This window comes from Meleagris gallopavo, chromosome 8, assembly GCF_905368555.1.
Source record: "Meleagris gallopavo chromosome 8, MGAL_WU_HG_1.1, whole genome shotgun sequence".
Lineage (NCBI taxonomy): Eukaryota > Metazoa > Chordata > Aves > Galliformes > Phasianidae > Meleagris > Meleagris gallopavo.
In genome coordinates this window covers 16,856,354-16,881,708 of record NC_139411.1, presented here as the reverse complement: position 1 = coordinate 16,881,708, position 25,355 = coordinate 16,856,354, and the positions used below count along the sequence as shown (strand labels likewise).

Genomic DNA, 25,355 nt, shown 5'->3' with positions numbered 1-25,355 from the left:
TGTGAAGACCAGACAGCAGCAGTGTAGCAGAAGCCCCTCTGGTTATAGCTTATAAGCTGGAAACTCCCAAGGAGGGAGGGTTCTCTGAGGCTTTGCCTGCTGACCTAAGAAAGTCAAGGTTGCAGTTAGGGCTGGTCCCAAGCTAAGATCAGTAGAAAAGACATATGCTAAAGTTTGGATCAAGAGTCTGAGTTTTCTGCCTTGAAATCCCTGATATGTGTTTGTATACACAGTGTGAAAGACGAAGTAGTACCATGCTCTAGCTGGAGGGCATGGCCTCTCTACAAATTTGTGCCTGCTACCTGCAGCAGAAGGCATAGTTCATAGAAGCCCTATGTAAGTAATGAGATTAAGGAGTCTCTCATGTAACAGAGGAAATAGAGATGTGCTTAGATCTGTTTCTTGCTTTCTAGGATGCTGTAATACATGGCTTTAAGCAAATTAAGATCTTGCTGTAGAGGAATGAGTACAGGCTCATTGAAATCTATTCTTAAAAGTGGCCAAAACAAGTGTTTTGTGATACAAATGATGAAAGCTTTGACATTTTTCAAACCATATTGATTTCCTAGCTCAAAATGAATGGGCAAATTTTGGTAACTGTCATTGAAGTTGTGTGTTTATTTCTAAATCTTTTAAGATTGCCTTATTTAAAAAAAGAAAAAAGAAAAAAAAAAGAGGTTTAAAAAAAGGATTGCCCCCAAGTCAAACAGATTTGGCAATCCCTGGAAAAGTAAGGCAGGCTGACCTATGGAAAATGTCATTGTAGAGTGAAGGGACAGGTTGATCAATACCTACTGGCAGCTCTATGGACATGGTCAAGAGACCAGTGCATGCTGAGTTGTGTGAGGGAGGAGGCATGAACTGGCCAGTTAGGAGTGGGTATTGTGGGGTGGGGGAACAAACAGAACCAATCAAAGCCTGTGATGCTGTAGAGGATGTGCAAACCAAGACCTAAAGTTAAGTAATTAAAAACAACAACAAAAGAGAGTTAAAGAATTAAAAAGAAAAAAAGAAAAAAGAAGAAGATGCTAAAGAACAAAGAAGATGCAACCTCTGCTTTAAAAGTCAGAAACCTCAAATCCTAAAGACAGAATGACTAATACACAGTCATGTCAACAGGATTTCGTAGGCCCTTTTGTAAATTTGAAGGGAGCATCTCCAGCCTTAGCCCTAAGTTTCTCCTCATCTTGCCTTGCAGAATGACATCTATGAGTGGGCCCGGGACCACCGTGTCCATCATAAGTTCTCCGAGACAGATGCAGACCCTCACAATGCTATGAGGGGCTTCTTCTTCTCCCACATCGGGTGGCTGCTGGTACGCAAACACCCAGATGTCATAGAGAAGGGCCAGAAGCTGGACCTGAGCGACTTAAAGGCTGACAAAGTGGTGATGTTCCAGCGGAGGTAAGTAGTGGGGTATGGGATAGAGTAGGAACCCCACAAGCAGGCTAGGGGGCTCCTTTGGTGGAGTATGAAAGGAGCTTGGGTGTCATGTGAGAAATGTGAGTCCTTGGTCTGCTGAGGCTTTGCCATAGGATAAGGTCTGTGAGAAGTCAGCTGTGCCTCTTCTATAGGAAGCATTTAGAAGCTGGTGCCAGGGTGCCAGCCCTCCCACACCCCTTTCTCACCTGCCAGCCTTGTAGCACCTCACTGGCATGGGCTGAGTTTTTTTCACCACAAACCACTTTCATGCCTGCTTGCCCACAGTCCCACTGCTGCCTGGGCTGGCCCAGAACCCACCTATGTGTGCCTCTGGGCCATCCCTGGAGAAGCTGTGGTTCATGTTCCAGGTCATGCCTCTGCCTCCCTCCCATCAGTCTGCTGGAAAGAGATGAAAGACGAGTTGAAAATGGGGACATGAGAGGGGCAGCCACTAAGAAGGACAGTCTTGATTCATTTGTGCCTCCTGTGTGGAGTGTCTGTCATCTGTCTGGGGCTGTAATGCGGCTCACCTTTGGAGGAGATGAGCTTGTCACCAGGGCTGCAGGGATGAGACACTAAAGTCTAACTCAGTCCCAGATGAACCAAGTAGTTTATGCTCTCCTACTTTTTGTGGATTTTGCTTGTGGACCACCAGAGTGGCTCAGCTTCCCCTACTCCTATCCTTCCAGTGTGAGAGACCCAGTATGCTCAGCTATTTGAACAGGGCAAGCATCCTCTGCTTGCATTTGTTTGTGGGATATATTGGCAGACAGGGCCAAGTGCAAGGAGGAGATGCAGCACTTGGCCAGAGCTGGAGAACAGACCTTCTGTGGAACCTTCTGCAAATGTGGCACTGCCTTATAGAGACCAGCATAGCTAAGGGATAAATAGGAGATCGGGAAAAAGGCAGCAATTGGTGTCTGGACTTATGGTGATGGGGACATTTCTACATATGTGTGGCTGGGACAAAGAGGGCAGGAATTTAGTCCACATCTCTTGCTCAGAGATAAGACTTGGCAGTCTCCAGCAAGGGCTTCTGTGCACCCAGAGTAAAAGATATGGGACTCAGTATTGAGATATTTCTGCACTTGATTTTCCCTGTATGACTCAGACAAAAAAATCTCCCAAGGGAGGACTGAACCAGCCCTGCATCTGTCACTGAACAGTTTCCTCCTTGTCCCTTCTTTTCCAGATACTACAAGCCATCGGTGGTGTTGCTGTGCTTCACGCTGCCCACTGTAGTGCCCTGGTACTTCTGGGATGAATCCATCATCATCAGCTTCTTCATTCCAGCCATCCTGCGCTACGCCTTAGGGCTCAATGCCACCTGGCTAGTGAACAGTGCTGCCCACATGTTTGGCAATCGGCCATATGATCAGAACATCAACCCACGGGAGAACCCACTGGTCAGCGTGGGGGCCCTAGGTACGTTCAGCATCCATGATTTTCACTGCTGGTGCTGCAGCTGTTTATGGAGATTTCTGTGAATCCAGGTGTCCTCATTTCCCCTACATCATTCCCCTCCTGCCCTGCAGCTTTTGTATGTGGAGGTGTTTCCCGGTCTAGTCAGTGAGTACATAAGGGCAGTGGGGTTATCAGCTTCCACTAGCCTCTCTGCAGCCTGGAAAAGACTCTGTTAGACTTAGCACCTCCTTATCTCAATAGCAATTTTTTTATTTACCTTGCTCCAAGGTCTCTCTGCCCTGTTTACCAGACCAAAAAATTTGTTCTGCAGTCTCAGCTTATCTCTTAGATTTATCATCTTGAAAACCAGCAGATGCGTATTTGGATGTGCTCTTAGGGTGGCTAGTGATTTGGGGCTACTTGAAGATGAGACAAGCCAGATCTCATGCATTTTCCCAAATTCTGAGATCAAGGAAAGTATATCCTAGCATTTGCACATATCTGTTGCCCTAAACTCAAATCTCAGCTGCTATGCATCCCTGTATATTACTGTAGCTACACTGATTTCCATCACTGAAAGATCTATTCTTAAGGTTTTAATAGAGAGGGATTTTAACTACAGAGAGCCAGGGGGTAGGAACAGGAGTCCAGGCAATGTAATTGGGCATTGAAGCCCACCTTAACACTCTCTAGAGCAGAAGATAACTGGCTTATGTAGATTGCTTAGTAGAGGTCTCTCTGCATTGCTCCCATCTGGAAATACCTTTTGGATTTTGGCGTTAGGACTGTTAATTGACCTCTCCCGGTCTGTCATGGACTTAATGCAGGTCTGTCTGGTAGCTCAACCTATACAAGAAGGTGTCTCATTGTGGCAAAGGAAAATCCATTAGGATTCCCCCAATTTATTGGTGCAGTCTGTGAACCAGAACTTTTCTAGGCTCCTGGCTGCATGCTCATTTTCTGCCAAAGTCTCATAACTCCTCTATGGCTGTCATCGCCTCTTTTGGGCCACCACAGGCTTCCTCTAGTGCTGGACTATGTCCAAATGAAATGGGGCAGATCACAGACGAGAAACTGGGCTGAGAGGAGAGAGCAACCCAGACTCAATCCAGAGCCTGTTGCAGGACTGTGGTGCTTTGGGCCAAGTGAAAGGGGCCCTAGCCTAGAGCTCTTCCCATCCTCTCCTTGGTCTTGTTTTGCAGGAGAAGGTTTCCACAATTACCACCATACATTCCCCTACGACTACTCCACCAGTGAGTTTGGCTGGCGCTTCAATTTAACCACAGCCTTCATCGACCTCATGTGCCTCCTGGGGCTGGCCAGCGATCGCAAGAAGGTCTCCAAAGAGGTCATCTTGGCCCGGAAAATGCGGACTGGAGATGGGAGTCACAAGAGCGGCTGAGTTCCTACTCCCCTTCACACACACATCCACACCTCTCCTTCCTCCTTTTCTCCCTTTCTCCTTTCCTGACCCCTCTGAACACGCTGGACAGAGGTTTAATGTTCTGTTTACTAACTACTGAATAATGCTACCAGTTTGCTTACGATAATGATAATGAGTTTTAACCTCCTCCCATGGTGTATTTCATGTGATGTATTTAAGACCTGGAGCTCTGCCTCTGTAACACCAGGACACCCCTTTCCCCCTCCCCTGTCCCTTTTTGTTCTCATTTCTAACTCCTCTGTTCTGTCTTCTGCTTTACTTCATCCCTGTCTCCCCAGGTGGAGGAGCTGGTGGGAAGCAGCCTGGGCCATTGCAGCCCTCTGCATACCACAGTGCTGAGGGATGCCCAAACCATCCAGCTGAAGAGTTAAGCCAAAGTCAGTGTGACCGTCTCCCCAAAATTCCCTCCTCTACTTCTTCTGTCCCTCCTTTCTCAAGGGCTGCTGATGCTTGGCATGGCTAAACTGCTGTCTGGGATAAGCAGCCCTGTCCCTTTCCCTTACTGTTGGGTGCAGAGTGTGGGGAGTGGTCTCCTCCCCACCTCTCAGCCCTCTGGTGGTGGGAGGAGAGCCCCAAAGGTGTCTGAGAGCTCCAGGCAGGTCTTGGGTGGTTTTGTTGGGTGCTGCCAAGATTTTGCCAGCAAATAGGATGTGCCAAAACTGAGAGGGGAGAAGGACGTAAACCAAAGCTTCACCACTGTATTAAGCTGCTTTACATGCTGGAGGAACAGTGTCCCCACAAATGTTCTGGTATCCCTGCGTGCCCCAGGGTTTGGGTGCAGGGGCACAGGAGACATGGCTGGTATGGCGAGGGAGCACCTGTGTGCTCAGGAGGGTGTGAGGACATCTTGGAAGACCTACAAAGCATGTCTCTCCCTCTGCATGGGCTCTCGATTAACAAGTGCCTGACAAACACTGAGATGGAGCGAGGTGGCAAGGAGCTGAGGGGGTTTTGCAGTCCCCAGTTCCCTGAGGGATGGGGATGCACTGTCTAGAGAACACAGGAAGAGAATGCAGCTCCTCCTTAGTCCCTTAGCTTGCTTCCTGACCCCTTATGATTGCCAGCCTGCTGCTCAGCCTGGTGAGCAAGCTGCTGTCCCGCTATGCAGGCAGCGCGGGTGGTGAGGCAGCGCAAAGGTCGGTTATATCACCAGGGCCTGAGACAGCGTGGGCAGGCAGCTGAAGGGCGTGTTGGGAAAAAGAAGTTCCTGTGGGTGTTGTTTCCTGTAAGCTGCACAGACTGAAGCAGGAGTTCAGGCGGTTGGGTCGTGGGCACAATGGACCCTCACCAGGCTGAATGTGCTTTTTTTTTTTTTCCTCCTTAGCTTCCCTCACCATTATCCACTTTTATTTTTGCAATTAGTTGTAGCAATAGTATCAATTACGTTGCTTAAACACATGGATGGAACCGGAGGAAAGCATAAGAGGTGACCAGGAAGGGGTAACATTGGAGCAGATTGGTGGCATCTCCCTGGTTCTGGGGGCAGCTCATCCGCCTGGCCCCTTGCCCCGCTCCCCACAGAGCAGGCTGGCAAGCCTCCCTGCAGCCAGCTGCTGTGGCTTTGCTGCTCAGAGACATGTGGCAACCAGGACAGCTTTGCAATGCTCTCTGTAACTCTCTTTAGCTCAGGACTCTCCTCTCCTTTCCCCTCCCTGCAGCATCCTTGTCACTGCTCGTCAGTAGGACCCATCTGCTCTGAGGTACCAGGACTGATGTGATCTCCTGCTGAGGGCTGTGATGTGGAGCTCACATCCCAAAGGTAGCGGCACTGGACTAAAGGCAGCATACTTACAGCCCCACTGCTTTGTTGGGGTCAAAGGGGAGAAACACTCTTAGCTCTACAACTGTGGGCTGCCTTCACCAAACCCCTGTGAACTCTTTGAAGTCTCCACAGAGGATGAGGTGCTCCAGCCAGTGCTGTGAAGGGGGGGAGGTGAGGAGAGCAATTACTTGCTCCTGGTGCCCTCAGCCTGCAGCACGACATACCCTGTGGCAGATAAGTGTGCGTGACATGCTGCAACAGCTCACGTCCTCCCAGCAGAGAAAGCAGGGCCTGACTGACTCCAAGGGTTCCTTTTGAATTTCAAGTGCTGATTTGGGTCCAGAATTTGGAATTAGGGTGGAAGCTGAGGAACAGTAACCAAACAGTCCTGGTGTTTGCCCAGTCACTTTCAAGGTGGATTGGCAAATATCTCTGGGTGCCTTAAATCTTTCTTTAAAATACATAGAAGTATTGACAGCTGTTTGCTGTTTTTCGTTTTGTTGGTTTTTCGGGATTTTTTTTTTTTGCTGAATTATGAACATTTGAGGGGTTTCTTAATTATTTAATCGCCTACATTGAACTGTGGGTGGGTGATTTTGAATGTACTTGAGTTAGAAATTTTTGTTAGATTAAGAAACAGATAGAACATTTTAGGTAGACCTTTGTTTGATATATATATATATATATACGTACATATATATATATATATATACACACCTATAAATATATATATATATTTTTGGTGGCATGTTTGTATCCTGGATGCATCATCTGTATGTTCACTGTAAATGAGTCTGTGAGAGGTGGAAGCAGATGAGGTGGCAGCGGAGCCGTTCCCTGAGCCCAGGTGAGCACCTGCCTGCTGTGCCTTCTGGGATAGCGTCATGTCATGCCTCAGTTTCCCTGCATGAGGCTGCACGCTGCCCACAGGGAGCGGGAGGGAGGCAGCAGCACACCATGTGCACACTGATGCTGGAGGAAGCATTTCCTAGGCCCGTTCCCAGTCCTGGTGGTATCACAGAGAGCAAGTGTTCGGTGCTCGGGGAAGGACTGGAGAGCTGAACCTGCGCGCTGCCTAAGCTCTGTCACTTGAGAGTAGGATACGATTTTTCATAGCTTAGGGATTTCTGCATAGTAGTATCTCTCTGTTTTGTGTACTCGAAAAGGAAAAAACAAAAAAAAACTTTTTGAAATAATTTCTACTAATATGGAAACAGACATCTGGTTGTGCTGATCTGAAATTTTATTTGTTCATAATAAAAATGTTACTTTAAGAACCGTTGGGCTTCCAGCGTGATGAGCGGCACGGGGCTAAGCACAAGAACTTAGGAGGCACATTGTCACCCACGCCTTTTGCTGAGCTGGCCTCAGAGGTCCTCGTGGGTCCCTTCCAAAGCGGGATATTCTGTGTTCCGTGGGCTAGAAGATGCCAATCCTCAGTCCTGCTCCCTCCCACCGTTGGCAAGGAAGGGGAGATCACCCTCTGCCTCTGTAAGGGTGCTGAGCGAGCAGCTCATGATGGCTGCTCCCTCCCGGCACGCCTGCTGCCGGCTGCCCGCGCCATGGGTTACTGCAGGTTATCCAGCTGGGCCTTCTGCCAGCGCCCGCGGCCGCCAGCCGTGCATGCAGCACAACACGTAATACCGGCAGCCCGGCCCCACGTCACACAAGTTCATTCACCTCGGCCAGGGGAATTTTCCTGCTGCTGCTGGCCCTTCTCTCCCTGTCCCTTTTCAAAGCTGGAGGGAAGTGAAAGAAAAAGGGGCAATCCCCCCACCAAATATCGCTTTAATTCCTGGTTGCTTCCCCCTGCCACACCCGAGCACCCTTCAGCCAGAAATGCAGAGTGAGGCCCACTCAGCGTAGGCCCAACTTGCTCCACTTGGATGCGGAGTGCACACAGCACCGAGGCACCGCGGCCTTGCACACAGCGTGTGGATCTCGGCACAAGGGGCCCACGCTCTGCTTCCCAGGCTGAGCCCCGGCCGCAGCGCCCTGCCCCAGGGCGGGGGGCACAGTGGGGGCTGCGTGGCTGCTCTGGGCTGGCAAAGGGCTGCTGCTTGTGGTATCCAGGGCTCTTCTCATTCAGCACAATCCCTCTGAAAACAAATCAGGCAGAAGGCCCATCTCCAACCCTAATTATTCAAAAAAGCCTAAAAATAAAGTTAATGATCCCTCTGCCCGCGTTTCACGAGAGCAGAACTCAGATCTCTGCCTCTCCCTTTTTCTCCGAGGCTGTCATTAAATTCCCTGCCCAAAATACACTTTCCGGCACTACTGAGCCCTCCAGCACTGCCAGCTCAGCACTGAGCTCGCTCGCTGCCTGGAAGCGTTTTAAAGCGATTCCTGTTCCCCCTTCTCTGCGTGATCTATGAATTCGGGGTGCCATCCCGATGCACCCCAACTCTGCGTCTTTATGGATCTCACCCCACCGGGGCACGGACGGGTTAAGGCGCTGCTGGGAAGAGAGGGCAGGGAAACAAGCGACCGCTTGTTCGCAGCCGCCGGCGGGAGGGACCGAGGGCGCAGCCTGCGGGTGGCCAGGTGGGGGTTGCGGGCACGGCCCCTTGCATCCCTGCCTCCGTGAGTCCGGGAGCCCTCGGCACAGGGCAGACCCGCGGACACGTGGATGCCGCGACCCCCCTTCCCACCTCCCCGGCTGGCGCCAGGCAGTTCGGCCACCCGGCTGGCGGAGCCCTGCGCACGCTGCTCTCGCCCATTGGCTGAGCCCAGCCGCAACGGCTGACGGTGCACAAAAAAAAGAAAACCAAAAAAAAAAAAACAACGGGGAGGTGGGGCAGGCTGAATTTGCCTGGAGGTTACTGTCGGTCAGCCCACGGCCTCCCAGAGCGTGTCGGCCCCGGCTGTTTACAGCAGCCCGCAGCTCCTGACCCGCGCAGGGCCAATCGACGGCTCGCCTGCCTTGTGTGATCCCGCCTGGCCCAATCCGCGGCCCGGCCTCTGCGTTTCGGCTCCGCTTGCGGCGCCGCCCTCTCGCCGCGCCCCGGGCCCCGCCCGCACCCGGCTGCAACGCGGCCCAAACACTTGGGGCGTGCAGCGTGTTGCCGCCAGAGCCGCCTCCTCCAATCCCCGTGCCGCTCCTGCTGAGCGCGGGCCCCTGCAGCCCAGCGCTGCCCCCGACCAGCTGCGGCGCGTGCTGAGCTCTGGGGATCGCAAGCCCCTGTGCTCGTGCGTGTCTGTAAACTCATGCGTACATGAAGCTCGGTGTTCTGTACATACGCACAAATGCTGTGGATCCGGTCTCTTTGTTGATGAGCGCTGACGTCGCTAAAGACGACCCAGCCCTCCCTGGCTCGGAATTCTTAACTACAGCAACCTGTCAAACTTTTATTTCTCGGTAAGCTTTATGGAAAATCATAGCAGTTTGCAGAACAAGCAGGATTTCATAATGGAATGACAGCAGCTGTGGCATGACATTGTAACAAACACATCTGTCTCACGTGGCTTGTCTCTTTTGGTTCTCTTAAAATAGCTTTCTGCAAAACCTCTGGTGCTCCATCAGCAGTGCTGCCCACCCTTCTCCAGGTCACCTGGGACCCGCACTTGGTGCACGGTCATTGTGACAGGCAGGAACACAGGGAGACTCACATGGCCCTAACGTTGCACTTCTGTCTTTACGAGCTGATGGATTAAGCAGCAATGATCTAGATAACAGCTATTTAGCTGCCATTTGATCACCTGAAATAGATTCAGCCTGACCCTGAATCCCAAAGAAATGATGCTGAGATGTGCTGTTCATGGGTGACCACCAGGAAGTGCATCATTGGAAAAACTGAGGTAAGTAATGTCAAAGTCCTGGAACATTACAGCTATGATGGAGGTTCCAAGGCCCTCCCACCTCCAGCAGGTGAGGATGTCAGGCCATGCTGCGCTCACCTGCCCTCAATTCCCTGCCAAAATTCCTCCAACCCAACCAAGGGCTGAAGTATCTCGTCACTGGCAAAAATGGAGGGGGCGGGTTTCAACCCACTAAAGCAATTTTAAAGTGATGCATGAGATCCACACAGGTTAAATAAGCATCTTTTATAGCCCAGAGAGACAGGGAGGTGGTTCCCAGAGTGACTCACAGCAGCACCCTGAGATACCGGGTTTGGAAAAGGGTGAATCACCTCCTAGTGGAGCCTCTCTGCCTTTCATACCCAGATACCTCTGTTGAGTTGGATGAGGCTGGTGCAATGGGCCCCACTCCTGGGTGTTAGTGGTGGGAGCCCTTATCCTCCAGCAGTGACCCCCTGAACACAATGAGCAACATGAGCTGCTCTCAGAGCAGTGGCTATGGCTGTGGCTCGTACCATCCTTGTTTGGGAGCTGAGGAGGTTCAGAATGCCCCACGAATTACTGGAAATCGGAAAAGCCGAGCTGAGCTTGACTGATAAGAGGTTGGGTTTTTTTGTTTGTTTGTTTGTTTGTTTTAACACAGGAGGTGATAAACTTCTGGAAAATGTTGCCAATGGGCAGCCTGCATTTGCATGTGCCACGCCGGGAGGGCTGAGACTTGCAGCAAGGAGCTCTGTAGCAGGCTGGTAAGTATGGGACTGTGCCCTCCAGCAACCACACACCCCAAGTTAGCATGATGTCTGATGGCACATGGTGAATATCCCATCTTAAGGAATGGAGCTCAGTGTGCCACTCCCGACCCACAAGCCCATCTCAAACCCATAAATGGGAGTGTGCTCTTTGGGCTAATGAGCACGCAACGTACTGGGATTGATGTGGTGGAAGAGATTGTGGACCCATGAGAGTCCTCAGGAAATATCAAGGCTCTATAAAAGCACTGCTAACAATGCGTCAGCTTTGCTTTAATGTTTGTCTGCAATTTATTTTCTGTGTTTATGAAAATTTTCTTTGTCTCTCTACAGTTCCTGATTGGCTGCGTCACGTGCAGGCAGAACATTAGGGGTGTATGAAAAGAGCATAAAAAATGGATGTTTTCTCTTTGCAGAAGTCAGCTATACCAGTATTAGCTTTTATTTGGATTCAGGGTGAACCTGAGAATCAAAGGAAAAATCCCTTGGTCATTTCAGATCTATCTGCAGACAAAGAGCTGGGATTTCCCGGCTGTCTGGGGTTGGTTTTTCTCCAGGCCGTTGTCTCTTTCAGTGTTTTATTTCCTTTCCTTTTGATTTGGACCTCTTCCATTATAACACATATAATTGGCGCTTTTGCACACAAATGCAGCTGAAAAACCTTTTCCAAGCAAAGGCCAGAAACATTTTGTTATGAAAATACCCAAACCAGAATGCATTGATACAGCACAAACATTTCCCCCCTCCTCCCCCCCTTTTTTTTTTTCTTCTTCAGGATGCTATTTCTGGTTTCTGGCAGCACATCAGTCCTGATGGGACAATGGCAAGAGGTTCCTTGGGTGGGATGGAGCTGCTCAGGAGCTGATGCAGGTTCACACCCCTTGGGCTGGGCCAGCCTGGAGCCTGAATCACTCATCATGCATTTATTTCTCACTCTGCTATTGGCTTCTCACACACACTGGGCAGGTTCTCCTAATCCTTCTGCAGCTGGCACAGGTGATGCTTTCCTGCTTCTCAGATTTTCTGCTGCAGTGTCTGAAAGAGAGATTTGACATTCAGTGTCTGGCACAGGGAAGTAGGGTTTGGTTGGGCACATCAATGACTGTGTAGGGACCTTCTGTCCCATCTACTCCCCTTGGGGTTGAGCTGCCCGTGTTGCTGTGAGGCTGACAGGGCCGTCAGCTCTGTCCCCTGACAGCCCAGCAGCACAGTGCCGAGCTGTGCAGGCAGATCCCGAGCTGCATGAGTGCTGGGGGGTGTCTCTTTGCCCTTCAGTTGCACAACAGCGATACATCTCCATTCCACATGGCCAGTGAGTACAGACATTTCTAACCCAAATGTTTGCCTGGGCACAGCGTACGGTGTCAGCACCAGTGGCCTCTGACCCTCTCTGGTTTGTGGGAGGCAGGTCAGCTGCCTGGCCTTGTGGCACCAGCTCAGAACAAAGGGCAGTAGCACCATAATTATGGATGCTCTTGCTGTTCATTGCCATGCTCACATGCAAAAGACTGCTCAAAGCGCATTAAACAGTATATATTTATGGGGCTGGGATTAGGCATTGTATCTCTCACGCAAACCCCACTTTGGAGCACACTGGCCTGTTAAATGCAGTCAGCTCCTCTCTGTACAAGGGTTACTGAGGGGAAAGGAGCTGTTTGTGATCATGAGGGGCCTCAGTGCAGCGAGAAGGAGGGCAGTACTCATTCCATGTGTTAGCTTAAGATAAACCCTTTGCCCCCTTAGTTTGAATATAATTACCCCATCATCAGTGAAAATCACTGAGACACCCCTGGCAGCTGGCATCAACAGAGCACCTCCCAGGAAAAGAAGAGCTTTACAGCTGCTGAAAATCTTCCTCTTTGCTCCTGTGTTTGGAAATAGCTTTTCCATGGCTGAGAGGACAGGGTTAGGCAACTCTTTGAGGGAGATGGGAACACCAGTACAAAATCGTTCTTATTGCAAGAGTGATTGCAGAGTAGGCTGGCAGCAGAGGGCAAGAAGGAACTGAGGTGCTGGAGAGCTGTGATTGAGCCACTGGGAGATGGGTGGCAGCTAATTCCAGTTAAGGACATGACAGGCAGTAAGTGGCACAATGCACTGCCAATGAGTCAATCACAGTGACAACGAGAAGTGAGATGCCTGGCAATGCAAATCTTAACTCAAAGCTCATGCAAAGCAGGGTCTGTCCATAAGGGCTACATGTGCATCTGATTTCCCAAATGTCAGCTCTGTAATAACTGGATGAGGAACTTGGCTTCGCGAAACAACCAGCATCGCTTATTTCAGCACTTAAACCCACGGCCAGTGGCTCAGTGTCACCTTTACATACTTTCCTGCTGGTTTATGCCTTTTGTCATACAAACCACAAACCACCACCCATTTTGAATTTCTGACTCTGTTTGGGACCTATCACAAAAGTGTGAAGAAGAGCAACAAGTGTCACTCCACACAATGACCTCCCCTCCACCACCACGATAGCTACCTACACAGCTAGTCCAAGCATGGCAGCATGATCCTCTCAATTTTCACCACAATAACAAAGGCCTAAAACCATTCCTTTTCCCCACCACATGCCTGGAAGAAGTACAAAGGTTTCTTTGTTCTAGTTCCTTCTCAAAAACCCAGCTCCTACTGTTTTCCTGGTCACACCATTTGAATCCCCCCATGCTTCCTGCTCAGCTGAGCAGTGAGTCAGAGCACCCAGATCAGACCTTCAGTTTCTCCTTTCCTCATGGTTGCTCAAGTCCCGCTGCAGCAGGATATGGCTCTTGGCAGGGTGGGCAGAAGCATCTTCGGTAGCCCATGGGCTTCCCCATTACAGCAGCCCTTTACCCTCATCCCTAGTCACTTTGCTCAGGGCAGAAGCCTCTTGGAGGCTCAGACTCCATGAAGGGGAAAAGACACAGCTAAAATAGGAAGAGTTTCAGAGCACTCACCCATTCCTCCCCTGTGGACACCCAAGATGATGGAAGCTCTCTCTCTCAGCTTGCTGACTGGCATTGCATTCAGGTGTGCCAGCTGCACACTACCTACAACCCAGGTGTTTCCAGAGCCCCTTGCTGTGCAGTCAGAAAATACATTTCCTCCATCAGCAGCAGAAGACCCAGAGTCATGCAGGTGAAAGTAAGAGAAGCCAATTGAGACCATTGGCAAAGCTGCCAGACTGAGCCAGTACCTCCCACAGAGCAGCTACACTAACTGAAAGCTGCTGGAGAAGTAGACTACCTTGTTAACCGCATGTATAGGAAAGCCCCAAGTGAACCTCTTCACGAGTAACCAGTGCAGTATGCCATATGGCCGAGATCCCAGGAAGCTCTCTGCTGAGGGCCTGGGCCATCCCGCTCTGCTGGGTTCCCACGTAGAGCAGGTATGCAATTTTCTAGCTGCTGGGTGCCACGTAGTCAGTGCTCCTCCTAACCCTCCAGAGTCTGCGAGGAATTCACACAGCCAGGTCCAGCACCAGTACGTTACAGTGCAGAGGAGGCTATTGCTTCATATAAGAGTCAGCTGGACCACCTGTAAACAGCTCTGCAACTCCATAGCATCAGAGGGAGTTCTGATAACAGGAAGCTGACATGAGACGGAAGTCTATGGATATCGTTAAAAAAAAAAATCAGACACCAGAAGTGGTCATAGAATAGAATCACAGAATTGTTAAAGTTGGAAAAGACCTCTAAGATCACCTAGTACCATCATCAATCCATCACCACTGTACCCACTAACTATGTCCCTCAGTGCCACATGTCCTTCCCTTGGACACCTCCAGGGACAGTGACTCCACCATATCATACTTCAGATGAGAGTCCAGAGCAAACTAATAGTTTTTCAGGTTTTCCCTTTCCTGTTGTTCTCTGTCCTTAGCATGGTGGCCCATCTGAACTTGTGTTCGCATCCATATAGAGATGATAGTGTTGACATAGCCAAGTACTGATCCATCCAGTTTATTCCTAAACTGCTCAAGTACACCTTGTGCCACAGGGTCACGTACTCTGCCAAGGGCACACATCTTAGCGATAAACCTGTGCTAAAAGGGCTGATTGCGACACACTGTTGTCTGTAGGCACATGCTTTGCCTGTTCGGGGCAATGATGCTGCTCATTTCAGCTTAAAGGCATGGGGCATTTCCAGGTACCAACAGTTCATTTCAGGTGGGTTACATGTTCTCCTAATCAATCATCCTGCTAAGTAAGTTTGCCTTTCATCATCCTAGTAAAGCAATGCCTCCCAGAGTCATCAAAACCCCTTTGTGCAAGTTTTCATTTAAGTTCCGTATGTTTCTATAGATTTGAATGGAGAAATGGTGCCGGGAAACATGACTGGGCAAAGACAAGAAAGATACATCCTAAGATATTAAGTGAAAGCTTTCCAAGCAGTGATAAGCTCTGGAGACTGGTAATCCTGATGAGTTTTCAAGAACTGATAGACTCCAGAGCCTGATGTTGAACAAGGCTGCCAGCACACATTAGCATCTTCAGCAGATTGCATAACTCAGATCACACCCACGAGGGCACTGGCTGCTGCATGCAAATGAAGACTATGGAGTTACATATGCACCTGGTGAAACAAAGTGCCCTCCGAAGGAATTTCTGAACAGCTGGCTAGAAGCCACTAGTGCATCAGGATAACCTCCTGCTTTCAAGTGTGCACGTTGGGGTTGGCCTTCCAGCTCCAGCTGGGCAACAACAGTGAACGTGAATGAGTACACAAGTCATTAAGTGAATGCACTCTATGAATAGTTACCCATTATTTCTAATAACAGCTTGATTCTATTAATAACAAAGGCTAATAGAAGGTACTACAAGGAATAGCGGCTGTAATCTATTTCTTCCTCTAACAGCAAAAAAGGGAATTATGACATCTGTTTGGAAGAAACATATTAAAGATGGTACTCAATGTGGTACGAAGTAGAACTCGTAAAACTTGGTGGTGTGTCCTGCAGATGCCGTCAGTGCAGGACAGCTTCTTTGGCCAAACAAGCCACCTGCCGTGAAACAATTTATGTAAAGCCATGTGAAATCTTTACCACTGCTCACAGCAGTCAAAGGAAGAGGGTTCCACATGAGAGGCAGCTAACCATGCTGCTCCATCACCCACACATCTTTGCATGCTTCAGTGTATGGCTGAGGACCACAGACTGGCAGACCCAGCCCCACTATTAGGCACTATACTGTCTGCAATCTGTAATTTTTCTAAAGCGTGTGCTTGTTTCAGGTGTCTCCATATGTGATACCTCAAAGCTGCTAATGATGTCCAGGGAAACTATGCAGATTCTGCATTTCTAATGTGGAAAAACCACCATGTGTTGCAAGTTGCATTGCCCTAAAAAAGATAGCAGCAACATTTTTACCTTACAAGCCTCCCCCTGGATGTGCCTCCAGGTAATCTGTGTTCCCATCTCACTGGGGCTGTCATATCTGTACCTCTGCATAAGGAGCAGATTTCTCCATATGTGCATAAAGAATGTGCGTCGTTTGAATTACCACTGCAACCAAACTAGCTTTATTGAGTCAGACCCAAACTATCCTCTGATTAACCACAGGTAGCAGCAGATGCTTAGAGACTGAAAGAACAGCCATATTATCTTTAGCCTCTTATTTTTAATAATTACCAATAGTGTCCTCGTCTGCGAAGCACTCCTCCCAAAGAAGTGCTTAAAGGCTTGAACCAGGTCACGCAATCTTGCACATAAAAGCAGCTCCGGCCCTAGATAGAGCCTGCAGCCCAAGAGGCAGAACCCCAACATCCAGATGCAGACAGAGGTGCCTTGTAAGAAGCACACCCAAAGCACTCATCGCAAAGCTGAGAACCAAATGTGGTCTCTTGAGACCTGCTCCTGGGCTGTGTTCTCAGAACCATCTGTCCAAAACTTGTTAGGAACAATCAAACTAATGAAATAAACACCTTGACAGGCAAAACATGTTTCCAGATTTTCCTGGGGTGTTCCAGCCCTGATTGCTGAAGTTTCACACATGCACCTGGCCTCTGTGAGCACACATACAGCATGGCACTAACACACACCTCACTGAAGCAGCACTCAAGCACAACTTCCTGCTTCAGCAAACATGTTTCCTGTTCTCTCTGCTAACTCCTTCAGCCCCAGCACACTGATGCAAGCAACATAATAATTTATTAAGACACAGCATGTTTTTCTGCTGCTTTTCCCTTCTTCACTGTCATCACTGGTTAAGTCCTGGCTGTGAGAGCACTTTCAGCTCAATCAGCTGATGCTGGCAGCCCAATGAGCTGCAATCAGCAGATGCTTGCATTCAGCAGCTGGCTTCCAGCTTCCACCTCGGGCAGACTACAAAGCACTGCAATTCTATGCCCAGCACCTCACCTGGGAGCAGAAGACCCTCAGCCCATGGGACCTCACGAGCCCATGCATCACCTGCAGCCATTGGATTCATTTAGTGCTCAAGTAAAATAAACCAAACTGGGTGCGATTGAAGATAGAGGGCAAAGTGAGCTAGCTCAGCTTTAATGGTATTAGTCATGAATTTTCACTCAAAGTTCTCAAAACTTGTTTTCCTTTTTTTTTTTTTTAATCCTCTTATCCCTTTCATCTGTGAAACACAGGTGATGTCAATGGTGTTGAGACAGTCCCAAAAATTTTGCTTAACTTTGACACTTCCACCTCTACCTCAGACTTCAGGGAAAGTCTGCAGGATGTCAGCAGCTGTAAGGCTAAAGGAACTTTGCTCCAGATCCTTTCTACCAGGGCCAAATTGTTATCAAATCCCCATGTTTCAAGCAGAAATTTTCCTGCTTCAGAAAGCAGTGTGCTTTTCTATCTGCTACCCCATGCATTAGCAAGCAGGCTGCCCAGGGAGGTGGTGGAGTCACCATCCCTGGAAGCGGTCAAGAAATGTGGAAATGTGGCATTGAGGGACATGGTTAGTGAGCATGTGTTGGTGGTTGGACTAGATGATCTCAAAGGTCCCTTCCAGCCTTAACGATTTTATGATGGCCTGGCTCCTGTACCCACTGAGGCTTCTAAACTGCTCTGCCAGCAGCTGGGAACCCAAGCAGATGCTGCTTTTGTCTGGAACGGTAGCATTTAGGAAGCTGCAGAGAATCAAGTGGGAGTTCTCCAAGGCTGCTTTACCAGAGTTACTAGAGAGAAGCAGCAAAAAACTCAAGATTAAATCCCATCAGTTTAGCAGCTAAATTAATTACACTGCAGATAGAGTGGATGAAGGAATGTGCATCAGGTAATCAAGTATCAACACCTACTCAAGTTAAACTCCAGGGACACACACTCCCTAGCCCCAGAGAAGTGTCTCTGGTGTGGCCCTGCTGCAACAAGGTGAACACACCAGCTCCTCCACTGCTTCCTCCGGCTTCCCTCATTCTCATGAAGATCAGAGCAGTTTTTTTTGTTTGTTTTTTCCTCACTCCATGTGATGCGTGAAACATGTACTGGATTGGGACTCAGGAAGTCTGGATGCTCATTCACAGTCTGTGACCTATAGGTTAACCTTGGTCATGACCTCTTGTTCCTTAATAAAAAGGAACAATCCCCATCTTACTGAGCCTTCTGCAATATCCCTATACTGCAGTGTATGCTGTACATTCTAAAGGAATAATTGGGCCTGCCTAGATCCCCAGAGTTTTGGGGAATTGGTTGTTTCCAAAGTATCCAAAGGTCTACTTGATTTTACCTAAGAACATTTTGCAGATGGAGAAAATAAATCAACTTCAGATCCAAATACTTAAATAAATTAAGCAATATAAAAGTTTGCTATTACTTTGTTTGCTCAGTGATGAAACAGCAAGGAAAATATAGCCACTGGAAACCTTTCAGCTATGATATCTGCTCTTCAGATATGAAAGGAGATGAGAGCTGTTCAAATGTAGTAAGATTCCCTATGGACATTGTTTGAAGATCAAACATCTGTAACTATCTCAAACAGGACAGCCTGCCAACCACCACAGGGACATGGTCACACTAACAGAAGTGCCAGCTTTTCTGTTTGTCTGCAAACAGCAGGGCCAGAGAGTTGCTGAATCTCTCTGAGCACAGAAGCCAAAGAACAGTAAACTTCATGGGTGATAAGAATGATACCATTCAGCAAGGAAACCAGCTGATTGATGCATAAGCCACACTCTGTCATGACAAAGCATAGGGGTTACCTAAGTGAAATGAACTGGTCACGCACTGCTAACACACAAATATCCTCAAGTCTAAAATCATCTAACCAAGATAGCAGCCCAAGGACAAACCTCATCCCAGGGAGGGCCTAGCCTCCAGCTCCTTAGATAACACTGCCTAAGCTCTGCCCTTCAACCTGAGAGGTGCGAGGTCACCAACTGAGAAATATCCTGGCTTAGCCAAAGACACTCCACATCAGAGCTACTCTGGTGTAGAGCTTATGGATCCACCATTAAATTGCTCAAAGACCCTGGAAACAAAGTTCACATAGGCATCTGGGAGAGGACACAAAAACATTTCAGATAGCAGCTACATCCCCAGAATCAACTCATATTCTTGAAGACTAATGGTATCCCAGCAATAAACAGAGACATGACATATTGACTCTGGGCAGCCTGGTCTAGTAGTTGGCAACCCTGCACATAGCAGGGAGGTTGAAACTAGACAATCACTGCAGTCCTTCTCTACCTAAGCCTTTCTATGATTCTATGATATAGCAGGTCAGATTACCACATCATCATTAAGAGATAAAATTCCAGAAGCCCTCATTGTAAATAAGACCAAGGATGCCAACTCACTCCTTCCCCCAAACACAGGATATTCTAGAATTTCAGAAATACTTACAGGCTGTAGACTTTCAGAATTGCTTCTAGTTCCTAATCTTATTTGCCTTAGACCTTCTCCTTTGCTCCATCCAGAGCAGAAAACAGCAGGAAACTAGGGATAGTTGCAGAAAGTAACGCTCTACTCAGAGTATTTTTGTTTTTCTTTCCTGAGAACTGGGCATTGCTATGCTCCCCTTCCCTTACATGGTACCAACCATAAAAAGTAGTTTTTAAATACATCTACTTCCTCTTCTCTCTAGCAGCTGTTGTAGTAGCTTTCAACAATCAAAGCTTTAACCACAATCAAAGATCTGAGGTTAAATCTCTAGATATGCACTCAGAGTCTTGCTGTAAGCCTATTATTCCTGCATTATTGCTGCATCACAGCAGCAGTCTATGTACTCTCAGCTCCCAGATAACTTTTTTTAGTCTCCTAACCTAGCAGGTCCCTTTTATAGCAGAGCCTCACTGCTCAGCTGTGCTTCACCCCAGCACCTCACTCCCCACACCTGGAAGGGGGAAAGAGGCACAGCTGAGGCTCAGCCTGAGGGCCAGTCCAATTTCCCTCAGCAGAGAAATTACAAGCTGGTGCTAGTTTCAGTACAAGCTATCCAAGATGTGCAGTTGAACCTAAAACAATATCTGAAAGAAATCTATTAGCTTATTTGTTTGAAAATGAAAGTGATCCATCATCTTAGCCCTGAACAGAGGACATGGGGAGCCATTCCAAGGTTTACATACGCTCACAGAATCACAGAGTCACAGAATTGTAGGGTTTGGAAGGGACCTCTAGAGATCATCGAGACCAACCCCCCTGCCAAAGCAGGTTCCCTACACCAGGTCGCACAGGTAGGCATCCAGGCGAGACTTGAATATCTCCAGAGAAGGAGACTCCACAACCTCCCTGGGCAGCCTGTTCCAGTGCTCCGTCACCCTCACCGTGAAGAAGTTCTTACGCACATTCGTGCGAAACTTCCTATGCTGCAGCTTATGTCCGTTTCCCCTCGTCCTGTCTCCACGTACCACTGAAAAGAGACTGGCCTCACCACTATGGCCGCCACACCTCAGATATTTATAAACCTGGATCAGGTCCCCTCTCAGTCTTCTTTTCTCAAGGCTAAACAGACCCAGTTCACTTAGCCTTTCTTCATGAAAGCTGTTAAAGTCAGCTGGGAGAACAATATGAAATTTGATTAGTCAGTTGTCTTCTGTGCCAGTTTAGCCAGAAATTATTTCAAACTGTTCTTCCTTTGGCCAGATATTTGATAGAGTGCCACATAATATATTTATTAAGGGAGTGGAGAAATCCTGACTGGATAAAAATAGCAGGGCCTGGATTAGAAACCGACTGGTAAATGAGGAACAGAGCTTCAGTGTTGCTTCAGAATGCCTGGTGTCACCAGAAAGATTCTGTACAGTGTTGGCATGGGTCGGCTAAGCTGGGGCAGATTGACACAGAAGGTGCAAGGCTGATCTGGAGAACCACTGTGAGAAACACCAGCTCTTTTGGATAACTGACTGATATCTTGATCAAGAGGGGGAGCACACGGACAAAACAGGCTTTCACTCAGGTCTTCTCCTTGCAGCCCAACAGAGCTGGAAAATATGCCATTGGAGTGGAGGTGTACTGAAGGGTTTGCTTTTCTGCCTTGTTAGATGGCAAGTTTGTGCTTGTAATACCAGGAGGAGCAGTATCCGTGGTTCTCACATAATTCACGGTAAAAGGACAAGACTCTCCTCCCTGCTCTGCCCCCCCCACCCCAGTTTAAAATGTCTTTTGACAGGATTTTTTTTTTTTTTTTTTAGGCAAAGATAGTTTCCTTTATGAACTGGCACCTCCTAACTCCACTGATGTTCCTGGTGGACAACAAAAAATAGGGAAGGGACTGGAAGTCTCATTCTCCTCAAACCATTGGGTTTTGCTTCCTCTTTGGATAGGTACAACAAGTATGCCTTTGTAGCCACTTCTAACAAAAGTACCAGTTCATCCTCAAGTGCCAGTGTGCTATGAGCCCCTTTCCCTAAGGAGCTGTTCTCTGCAGAGGACCACCACAACTGCCAGACAATTGCCCTTTGGGATCCAAGCCCAGGAGATGGCTCCTTCAAACACAGAATACAGCTTCTAGCAGGCATTGGGGGTCGTATACAAATTGTGTCTGAGGTGAAGTGTGTGAGGTGTGCTTGGAGGGCGTAGTCGTCACCTCTGCTCACAACACAGGTGTCACACCTTTCAGTCAAACCAAACTCCAGAGTGGTTTTATACACTCAGACATACGCACATGCATACACACAGAGTTTCCTCCATGACTTCTTATCACACGTGGTTTATCACCAATAAGGCCAAGGGAGCATTCAGGTAAATTAATATATAAGAAGACTTTGATGCTGATTATTAAGATAAGGTGCGAAGTCTGCCAAGGTCTGTGCTGTGCCAGGTGCTATACGACCAACACCAGGAGATGTCCACTGTCTCCAAAAGCTTATGGTCTAAGTAGAGACTTTGAGGAGGGAGACTGGGTTATGTGAAAGAGGGGTAATTTATCCACAGTGAAAGGCTGAGCTGGAATTAGAAGCCCCTGTGTCCTGAGCAGGATCTGATGTGTCCCGTGAGCATTGCCACCTACAAATCATTGATACAATCTTTAAATAGGCATAATAAAAAGCCTCCCTGAAACCGGCCACACGGAATTCCTGCAGACATTTTGTTCTTTCTCTGGTTACAAACCATGGGCGTGTAGGGCTGTTCCAGCAGCTGCATGCAAAGCTTCGGACGTAGCAACAGCTACAGACTGGCTGTGAGAATGACTCCTGTCGTATGCGATCATCCACCAGCACGCCCTGCGGTGCTATAAAAAGAGCCGCGCACCGAGAGCACAGCGCTCTTCGTCGGCTGAAGATGGAGCTGGAACAGCATCGCCATCCTCGTGTCAGAGAGGGAACTGCAGGGACAGCACGTCCCAAGTCGGTGCCTTCAGCTGCACCGAGGGTTACCCGTCCCTCTTTGCTCACCTTGATTACACGATGAAGTCTGGATCATTTTTCAGTATTTCTGAAATCTGAGGAGAGGGAGAGTGGGATTCTTCCTCCAAACACGCACTACTCTAAAAGTTGGCAGCATAAACTCTGGGAGTAAACATGACTTTCAGGATGGCTATAGGTAATGACAAAGTTATCTGAAGTACCTCGTTCCAAAAAATACGACTCAGTGATGGTTTAATATGAACACTCATCTTCTAATGTGGTGGCCTCTGGGGTTTCCTGCCTTCTCCTCACTACCAGTGTGGCATGGATGGTGTAATTAATGTTTTGTGCTCTAAACACAGACCTCATTCCTATTTTGCATGTATTAAAAAACAGCACAACGTCACTATTGATTTGAACTCTGAGTCCAGACGCAAGTCATCAAATAGACCTTGGAGCTTGGGAAGAGCTCACTTCATACAGCATCCTCTTTTGCACCTAGCAGGGAGCCATCCTGGTCCCTTGGGGTCTCAGACCCCAGCAACCCTGGGCCAGAAGGTTCCCATTTCACAGGACAGTTTGCACCCATCTCGGTAAGGTACCCCTCATCTCATCACTGATGTATTGTTGGGAGTAATCTCCCTTCCCTTCCTCTCCCAAGAAGCATGCCATGCTATTGTCTGTTTTTAGCGCAGATATATCATACAAGGCACTGCCTCGCTGCCTGACTCTGTGCAAGTTGTTACCTGTGCCATGCTTCAATTTTCAGCAGCCACTCAACAGGTGACATTTACTAGTGTACTGAGAAGATGCAGTGGACTGTGTTCTGGTATGCTCTAGTGATGGAGGTCTGATAAGGATGATTTAGTAAAGCACTGGTTCAAGCAAGCTTGGCTGCTATTAGTTGTGACAAACAAACATAGCACGGCCAGAATAATTTGCTGTTGTGCCTTGGCTCCTCTCAGCAGCACCTGACCAGACTGACACCTTCTTTCCTAGGTTTGCTTTGACATTCACACTCAGTAGATTTACTGCTTCTAGTCACACTTCTCTTTCCTTCAATCTCTGAGTCTCACCTCCTTTAGAGAGTGCTGTGCTCCAGTAATGCCCCTCTCTTGGTAGCCCTCATCAGTGGTGAAACTTCGTCCAGGCTGACAGTAGGGAAGCCAAGGGACTTGTTCCCAGCAGGCCAACAAAAGTGCTGCTTTGCTGTTTACATGGCAGCTGGTTTCCTGGGACATTTATAACAGAGGTCAAGGTTGTATAACAACAGCGTCCACAACATTCTTCCAACAACCACCAAAAAAACACCCCCTCCTTGAGAATTTGAAAGGAAGCTGGATTCTGTCTTTGTCAGCAATGGCATTTATAAAGGATTTGTAATAGATTTTATGATGCCAGTTTACCCTGAACTTCTTGGAGGTGTTTCTTCATCTCAGCTGTCTGAGTCAGTCTCTAAGCTACTGATCATCACCATTTATTGGGGCTGACTGGATATTTTGGCAGAAGAGATGATCTTGGTCAGTACTGGAGCCAGAACCTGAGCCGTGGGTTTTATTAGCAAAGGATTAAGCTTTCCTTACAGCTCATTGGAAGCCACAGCACCACACAGGCTGATCCGATGCTCATCACTGAAAGGCAGACACTCCCAAGGTGGAAAGTAGCAACAAATAACACAAGAAAAGCCAAGTGAAGTCCTTAGCCAAGGACGGACCAAGAAAGATCCAGTGTTTAAATGCAAGCACGCTTAATGCATGAGATCTCTTACACAAACAACCAGACCCACCACTTACCCCATTTGGGGCAGGTCAGGGAGGTCCTGCATGCCTTCTCAGCCTTGCTACCTCCAAAGAATTATTGCAAGTTTTTTGACGTTTGGTTTTTGTCATAAAGCCTCATTGCCTGCGGCTCAGGACTCTGGGCTTGCCTTTCACTTGTGAGAACAGCATGTTCCCAGCCCTGCTGATTCGAGAGGAAACAAGCCCCAAGAGTACCTTAAAGGCTTGGACACAAATAGCTCCCTCTGTGTATTATTCTCAAGCCAGTCTCATGATTTTGCAGGCCTGACTCATCCCAAGTAAATGCCGAGGGTTTGTCATGTTAGTCATCATAGGCAAAGAGGAAGGACCTCACTGGACTTGTACCAGCACTATATTTACCACTATTTTAGAGCAAGGAGCTGAGGAAGGTGTGCAAGACCCTTAACCTGGTGATAGTCCTAAGATCCTGCAAGTTACAAGTGTGCAGAAGTGTGGTTCCAGACCTGCTTTGCACTCCCCTGATGGCTTTGCATCCATCTCTCTCTGGAAGATCAGTGAGCTGTGGCCCTTCCTGAGATATCTGTAGAAGACTCACCAGCAGCAGCATCCTGCCCAGAAGAAGCTTGCCACAAGACACATGGAGGCTGCGGAGAGCACAGGTCAGGGCTCTGCAGGGCCTTCACCAGCAGCTTTGCTGGGAGATCTCTTGACTTGAAGGTATACTCAGTAAATTTGTGGATAACACTAAGCTGGGAGGAGGTGAACACCCTCTCAAAGGCAGAAAGATCTTGCAGTGAGGTTGTGAAAAACTGGAGGGCTCAGCAATTTCCGGCTGCATGAAGTTTAACAGGAACGAGTGTTACATCCTGCACCTGGGACAGGGCTGAGCTCTGCTGTCTGGAGGCAGTGAAAGGGCCCAAGGGAACGGCATGGAGCTGTGTCAAGGGAGGGGCAGCTGGGGTATCAGAAAAAGCCTTGTGTGGAGCCAGGGGTTGAGCTTAATGATCCTTGTCCTCTCTCTCAATGAGTGACAAGGGGAAACAGTTTTAAACTAAAAGAAGGGAAATTTTGATGAGATGCTAGGAAGATATCGCTTCTCAAGAGGGTGTTGTAGCTGTGGCACAGACTACCCAGAGAAGCTGGGGTGCTCCATCCCTGAAGCTGTTCAGGGTCAGGTTGGGTAGCTGGTGAGAGGCAAAGCTGGGTGGAGCCAGATGTTCTTCAAGGTTCCCTGCAACTCAAGCCATTACACAATCCTGTGACTCTTGTGGGTCCCTCCCAACACGGGATATTCTAAG

At 48.4% G+C, this 25,355-nt stretch overlaps 1 protein-coding gene and 2 long non-coding RNA genes across 4 annotated transcripts in view; 2 read left to right on the top strand and 1 right to left on the bottom strand.

Annotated features, from left to right (window-relative positions):
* The window catches only part of SCD (stearoyl-CoA desaturase), an 18,964-nt gene extending 11,655 nt beyond the window's left edge, over window positions 1-7,309 (top strand). Inside the window, exons 4-6 of the mRNA XM_003208002.5 lie at window positions 1,199-1,404; window positions 2,615-2,847; window positions 4,029-7,309. Coding sequence (XP_003208050.1) covers window positions 1,199-1,404; window positions 2,615-2,847; window positions 4,029-4,228 — 639 coding nt within the window. The 3' untranslated portion in view covers window positions 4,229-7,309. The remainder of the gene's footprint in view (window positions 1-1,198; window positions 1,405-2,614; window positions 2,848-4,028) is intronic.
* LOC109368806 (uncharacterized) lies at window positions 6,688-25,355 on the bottom strand. Its single transcript, XR_014884770.1, has 2 exons — window positions 23,374-25,355; window positions 6,688-11,614 (listed from the first exon to the last, which is right to left on the bottom strand). It is a non-coding gene; the product is annotated as an uncharacterized LOC109368806 (long non-coding RNA).
* Window positions 9,032-18,382, top strand: LOC109368805 (uncharacterized). 2 transcript variants are annotated; one of them, XR_014884769.1, is made up of 4 exons: window positions 9,032-9,390; window positions 9,526-9,830; window positions 10,474-10,576; window positions 14,863-18,382. It is a non-coding gene; the product is annotated as an uncharacterized LOC109368805 (long non-coding RNA). The 2 variants fall into 2 exon arrangements; XR_002117156.2 differs by lacking the exon at window positions 14,863-18,382 and having other exon boundaries at window positions 10,474-10,788.